Raw genomic sequence first — 6603 nt, forward strand, 5'->3', positions numbered from 1 at the left:
CTTCAGCTGCCCCCTGGGAAATGTAGTATCCGCAGTAGGGCTGGGCGGGTCTTGTGACAAGCCAAGGACTACATTTCCCAGCGGGCCTCAGAGGCGGGGCGGGGCTCGCGCCAATTCCACTTCCCGGCACGGGAGGTTGTCACAGAGCTGCAGAAGCGTCGGGTTACCCCCACTCACCTCCGCTGGCTCGCGTGCAGGGTCGTGGGGAGGTGGCTGGGGGCTCGGGAGTGGGGGCGAGGGGCGGGGTGGGAACAAGGCTCCGGAAATAGTCCGTGGGGCAGCCAGGAAACTCCTGGTCCTGGGACCCCAGGGTGTTTGGTCGTCGTTTCTGCACGGCGGCGTCGTTCCACGCCAGCCGGCGTAGCTCCCGAGGGCAGTGAGTCCGCGGGAGACAGCAGGCGCGTGGGGAAAAGCCCGGGGCAGGGTGTGCAGCTGGCCAGAGGGCGCGGGACAAGAGGGCGGAGGAGCATCACCTGCGCCCTGAGTTCCTCAGCGATTTCCTCGGATCGGCGGCGCGGGCGCTGCTGGGAAATGGAGTCCGGTGGGACTGGGCCTGTCCCGGAAGCGAGTCGCGGCCCGGAAGTGATCCGCGAGGAGCTGGACTCTCGCCGGGCCTCACGGTCAGTTCTTGTGCATCTGCGGTGGTCGCTTCCTTGGCGGAGTTTCTTTGCCTCCGGCAGGCGCCTCCCAGTTCTATGGACACACTCGGTCAGCTTTTCCGCCCAGCTCTTCCGCCCAGCTCGCCCTAAACGCGCCTCTCCTGAGAAGTCTTCCTGGATTTCTGCAGCTCAGGTCACCTCCCTGCTCCCGCTGCACCTGCGCGCGTGCCCCCCTGAGGTGATAGTGCAGGCGGGTCGGGGCAGGGTACTCGGGGGTCAGAACCCGGGTGTTTGGGCGCTGCTGGGCTGAGCGGCCTGGTTCGGGGGAGCCTTGACAAACCCTGTTAGAGCCATGCATTGGCACGGAAAGTGATCTGTGTTCTTAAGTTACAGTGGTAGCAAATGACCGGTGGAAAGAAAGAAATTCAGATGCTTTGCAGACGCTACAAAAGGAAAAGCAGATGTCTTCTTCCAATTCCTTTTCCCAGAGTTGCCAGCTGAGGAGTTGCTGGTTTTCAGGATCTTTTGGTGAACACAAAGCAGTAGCTCCTGTTTGCTGTTTGGAAATTTTACGCTTAAACAGGACCGGGCCCCAGAGGAGCCTGAGGTGCAGGAATGAAGGCCCTCAGGGTGGGCGCCTGCCCTTGCTCTGCCTGTGTGGCTGCTCTCCCTGGCCCCGGCTGCCGTCGTGGGCTTCTCCCTTAGGTCACTGCAGGCTGCGTCCTGCACTTGCGCACTGGGTCCCTGGGCTGGGACCCTCCCTGGTCACTGGGCCTCCACTAGTTCCCACTGACACCTCTGCCTGGCTGCTGACTGGGTTTCTGTCACTGAGACACTGGATATGTCCACGCTCCCCACCCCCCCGCCCGTGCCCCAGGAGCAGCCCTCCTCCTTGGCTCAGTCTGGCCCGAACTCCTGAAGGCTTCCCTCCAGGACCCTCTCCCTCACTGTCCTAACCAGGTTCCCAGTGCAAGGTGTCCTCCACTAGCTTCCCAGGTGGCCGGGTTTGGGGACGCTCTCCCTCACAGCAAGTGGCCTTGCAGGGTGCAAGTGGGTGGAGGGGTGTGGGTGGTCCACAGCCCTGATTGGGGGGGTGTGTGTGTCCCAGGAAGACAGAGCGTGTGGCTGAGTGAAGACGGGGAGGCCAGCTTCCCCACGCCTCACCATGGCAGCTGACCCGGCACCCTTCGGTCAGGAGGAGCTCGTGATCATCAAGGTGGAGGAGGATGAGGACATCCCGTGGGATCCGGAACCGTTCTCCAAGCCTCAGCCCCACACCCCGCTGCCTGCTCTCGGTTGGGACCCCCGGCTGTGCTTCCGCAGCTTCCGCTATGAGGAGGCCCCAGGGCCCCGCGAGGCGCTGGCCCAGCTCCGGGAGCTCTGCCGCCAGTGGCTGCGGCCCGAGGTGCACTCCAAGGAGCAGATGCTGGAGCTGCTGGTGCTGGAGCAGTTCCTGGGAGTGCTGCCCCCCGACACCCGGGTCTGGGTGGAGTCCCACTGCCCCGAGAGCGGTGAGGAGGCTGTGGCGCTCGTGGAGGACCTTGCTCAGATGTTTCAGGAGACTGGTGAGCCCCAGGGACCGGGCTTAGGGCAGGGGAATGTGCAGGGGGACCCAGCCCATTACCGTTGGTCCTGAGTGCCTGCTCACTGTGCCCCGGCCCTCTGTGACCTCATTGCTGGGAAGAAGACTCAGAAGCCATGACCTGTTTGAAGACTTTCCTAGCCTGTGAGCCTCCCAGAGGTGCGAGCCTGCAGTTGGCATGGCATTTCCCCCTCTGAGGGTACTCTGGGCCTTCTTTCTCTTTTTCTTCCTGGCAGATTCACTGAGTGCATGGCATGTGCCAGCCCTGTGGGTCCAGTGGGGAAGGGAGAGAGCAGGGTCCTTGGCCTGGTGGAGCCCAGTCTGGTTTGAGAGTTGGATGATGAGACCCTCCAGTCACAAGCAGGGTGTCGTCCTTTCTCTGAGGGGAGTGGAGAAAGCCTGGCCAAGGGTGGCTTTGCGCTTCGTGCTGTATGATGTCTTCACCTTGGTTTGGGTGTGCACTTAAACACCTGAGGAGGTGGCAGCCACGCAGCAGGCAGGAGAGATGGCTGGTGACAGCCGTTGGTTCCCCGTGGCCTCTGTGTACTCGTTCACTCACAGAATCTGTGCAGCTCCTTTGCCTGCTTGGCCCCTTGTATCAAGGGGTGGAAACCGTAGCACTTCGACAAACAAACGAAAACCCATCTTTAGTAAGCTGTAACACATGTCAAAAAATCGTCCAGGTCATGGGTTTTAGTATATTCACGAGGTTGTACAGTCACCACCCGTGTCTAACACCATGGTGTAATCACCTTCAGATGAACTCGGTGCCCAGCAGCAGTCACTCCCTGTCCTGCCCTCTCCCAGTGCCTTGGCAGCCGCTAGCCTGCTCGGTGTCTCTGTGTACTTTCTTACTCTGGCTGTCTTAGTAAATGGAGCCATACAGTGTGTGGCTTAGAGGATGGGCTTCTTTCATGAGTGTGATGTTTTCAGTGTTCATGGTTTTTCATGTCAGTATCCCACTCGTTTTTATGCCTTGTCATATCCAATTGTATGGTTATAGCACATTCTGTTTATTTAACTGTTAATGGATGTTTGGGTTGTTGGTACCTTTTGGCTGTTATGATTAGTGCTCATATGAACTTATGTATACTTTGTGCAGACAGATGTTTTCATTCGGGGTCCCCAAGACCACCCATTAGGCTTAGTGATTTGCTAGGAGCTGCAGGAATCGACAAGACTGTTATAGTCTTGGTTGTCATTTATTACAGCGAAGGGACGCAGATTAAAGTCAGCAGTGGGAACAGGTGCCCAGTCTGTGGGACACCAGGCATGACATTCCAGAGTCCTGTCCTGTGGGAGCTGTGTGAGTCGTGCTCAGCTCCCCTGGCAGTGATGTGCAGCAGCATGCCTGGGGTGCTGTCCCCCGGGGGGCTTGCCTGATGTTACCAGGCAGAATCTTCCAAGGGCTTTGAGGTCCCCTACTGGGAGCAGATCAAGGGCCAGCCTTTTGCCGGGAGCGTGCATGTCTTGGACAGCTCAGGCCTGCTGGCACAGCTTTCTACCGACTGCCCAGCTGCAGCTGAAGGAAGCATCTGATGACTGTTTCCTTGGCGTTTCAGTGACTTGGCTTTTAAAGGCCTTGGGTGAGCTCCTGAGGTCGCACGTGTGTGGGTCAGAAGGGGCTGCCACCCTCTGTGAGTCCGAGGGCAGCGAGGTCTCATCCAACTCTGAGTCCCCGGCCAGTGTCCAGCCGCACGTTGACCTCTGGGTGTCCGACCCCTGTGCCCGCGGGGCGGGGCTGCAGACACTAACGCTCCGCTTCCCCCTCAGCCCTGGTCCAGGCCCCTCCTGAGGACCAACAGCCTGGAGACCTCGCAGAGCCAGCCAAGCCCTTCTCGGATGGAGCTCAGGTGAGCTGTGAGTCCTCCACAGTCAGAGATGCCATATCCTGCTGAACTCTTCCCCCCCACCCTTCTTCACCCCAGCCCTGGAAAGGTCACTGTAAGCAGCTGTGCCCAGCACCCCCTCACCCCTCTGCCCCCAGTCCCTCACCCTTGGGCTGGGCCCTGCCTGGCACCCTGGTCCAGGCTCACACCATCATATATAGAGTTCAGTAAGTCCATTATATATGAATTTGCCGGTTGCAAACTTTTAAAGATGTGAACGTGTGTTTGCATGTCCAGTCACGTAAGTTAGTTCATGTGTCTGAGGTACATTGTCACATGTGTGCAGTCTCTACATGGGGTTGTGTGTTTGTGTACTTCACAGTACAGTAGTACAGTATCTTTATTTCAAGCCCAGGATGTCTGGAAGCAAGCGTAAGAGCAGCGGTGATGTAGCTGGTACTGCTAAGAAGCGCCACGCGATAACGATGGAGACAAAAGTGAAGATAATCGAGAGAGTGGAGCGAGGTGAAAAGATGACAGACGTTGCTCGTTCGTTTAACTTGAACCGTTCAACCATCGGCACGATCATCAAGAACAAGGACAAGATCCTGGAACACGTGAAGTCTGCTGTGTCGATGATGTCGACGATCATATCCAAGCGGCGTGGGAAAGCGATGGAGGAGATGGAGAGACTTCTCAGCATGTGGTTGCAGGACCAGCATCAGCGTCGAGCCCCGCTCAACATAATGCTGATTCAAGAGAAAGCTAAGAGCCTGTATGAAGACCTGAAGAAGAAATACGGCGAAGAATCAGATGGTCCGTCTTTTAATGCCAGCTGTGGCTGGTTTTATCGGTTCAAGGCCAGAGCCAATCTTCACAACGTAAAAGTAAGTGATGAGACAACGAGTGCAGATATGGCTGCTGCCCGGGAATTTCCTGACATCCTTCGAGAAATTATTGATGAAGGGGCATATTTACCGGAGCAGGTTTTTAATGTGGATGAGACAGGACTGTACTGGAAGAGGATGCCAGACCGAAGTTACATCAGTAAGGAGGAAAAGTTGATGCCAGGTTATAAAGCAGCAAAGGACAGGCTCACTCTGCTGTTTGGTGGCAATGCTTCTGGTGATATGAAGCTGAAGCCTCTCTTGGTTTACCATTCAGAGAGCCCCAAAGCCCTTAGAAATATAGCCAAGGGCTCTCTTCCTGTTGTGTGGAAGAGTAACCCCAAAGCCTGGGTTACACAGGCCATTTTCCAGGACTGGTTTTTCCACCACTTTATCCCGGAGGTAGAGATATACTGCTTGGAGAAGGACGTCCCGTTCAACATTCTTCTGTTGCTTGACAGTGCTCCAGGCCACCCCCCGTTCATGGACGATTTTCATCCCAACGTCAAAGTAGTGCGTCTCCCACCGGATACTACGCCCTTTATCCAACCCATGGACCAGGGAGTTATATCAACTTTCAAGAAATATTATTTACGTCGCACTTTTCGTCAGGCAGTAAAGGCGAGTGATGAGTCAGGAACAACCTTGCGACAATTTTGGAAGGACTATAACATCTACAAGGCCATAAAAAACATTGATTTTGCTTGGCGTGAGGTTACAGCCGGCACCATGAATGGTGTATGGAAGAACCTTTGCCCGCAGTTTGTTCATGATTTTCGAGAATTCGAGAAGGTGGATGAGGAGTCCAGAGAGGTCGTCAGCAACTTAGTGACCCTCAGTGAGAAGCTGGAGCTGGATCTGCAGGAGGGTGACTTCACTGAACTCCTTGCCGTGCAACACGAGGAGCTCACAAATGAAGACCTGATGGAGCTTGAGGCCCAGAGAAAGGACGAAGAGAGACAGGAGGAGGAAGAACGAAGTGAAGAGCTGAAGAGATTCACGATGCAGGACATGGCCAGGGGGTTCTCTCTGTTTGAGGAGGCGCTGTTTGTTTTCGAGGCCCAGGACCCGAATGTAGAACGGTACACGAAGGTTGAGACAGCCGTTCAGAACGCAATCCAGTGCTACCGTGTCGTCTACGATGAGAAGAAAAGAGCCGCTGCCCAGACATCCCTGGATCAGCTTTTAAAGAGGGAGATGGAATTGAATCCAGCAAGGAGCCAGAACCTGTGCCTCGCTGTCAGGCCTGGTGACGTCACAGTCCACCTGCCGTCTCCTGTTGCCGACGGTCCTTCTCTCTGCCAGCTCCCCCTCTTCGCGCAGCTCCACCAGTAACTTCTTGCCTGTTCACTCCAGCCAGTCCCTCTAATCAGGTGGTGTGCTCTACCCCTATACTTTCTAAGATACTATGCTATAAGATTAAAGATGCTTTCTTTATTTTGTGTGTTTATTTCTTATGTATTATTTATGTGAAAAGTATTATAAACCTATTATAGTACTCTGTAGCCAATACTACATACAGTACTATTATAGTATGATGTAACCAGTACTGTATACAGTGCTATGCAGTACTGTGTAGCCAGTATTATATACAGTACTATCATAGTACTATGTAGGCAGTACTATATACAGTACTATCACAGTACTGTGTAGCCAGTACTATAGCAGTACTATCACAGTACTGTGTAGCCAGTACTATATATAGT

The 6603-nt window shown here is 55.1% G+C and overlaps 1 protein-coding gene across 9 annotated transcripts; it reads left to right on the top strand.

The window, feature by feature from the left end:
• Positions 1–601: 601 nt before the first annotated feature.
• LOC128063189 (tigger transposable element-derived protein 1-like) lies at positions 602–6304 on the top strand. Of its 9 annotated transcripts, none has more exons than XM_052655811.1 (5): positions 602–837; positions 993–1229; positions 1708–2164; positions 3955–4034; positions 4421–6304. In XM_052655811.1, exons 3-5 carry the CDS (start codon positions 1765–1767, stop codon positions 6230–6232), a joined length of 2292 nt encoding a protein of 763 aa, XP_052511771.1. In that variant the 5' UTR covers positions 602–837; positions 993–1229; positions 1708–1764; the 3' UTR covers positions 6233–6304. The 9 variants fall into 9 exon arrangements, with proteins under 9 accessions (XP_052511771.1, XP_052511770.1, XP_052511772.1 ...); XM_052655810.1 differs by having other exon boundaries at positions 993–1206; XM_052655812.1 differs by having other exon boundaries at positions 993–1206; positions 1712–2164.
• Positions 6305–6603: the final 299 nt, after the last annotated feature.

This window comes from Budorcas taxicolor, chromosome 18 (genome assembly GCF_023091745.1).
Source record: "Budorcas taxicolor isolate Tak-1 chromosome 18, Takin1.1, whole genome shotgun sequence".
NCBI lineage: Eukaryota > Metazoa > Chordata > Mammalia > Artiodactyla > Bovidae > Budorcas > Budorcas taxicolor.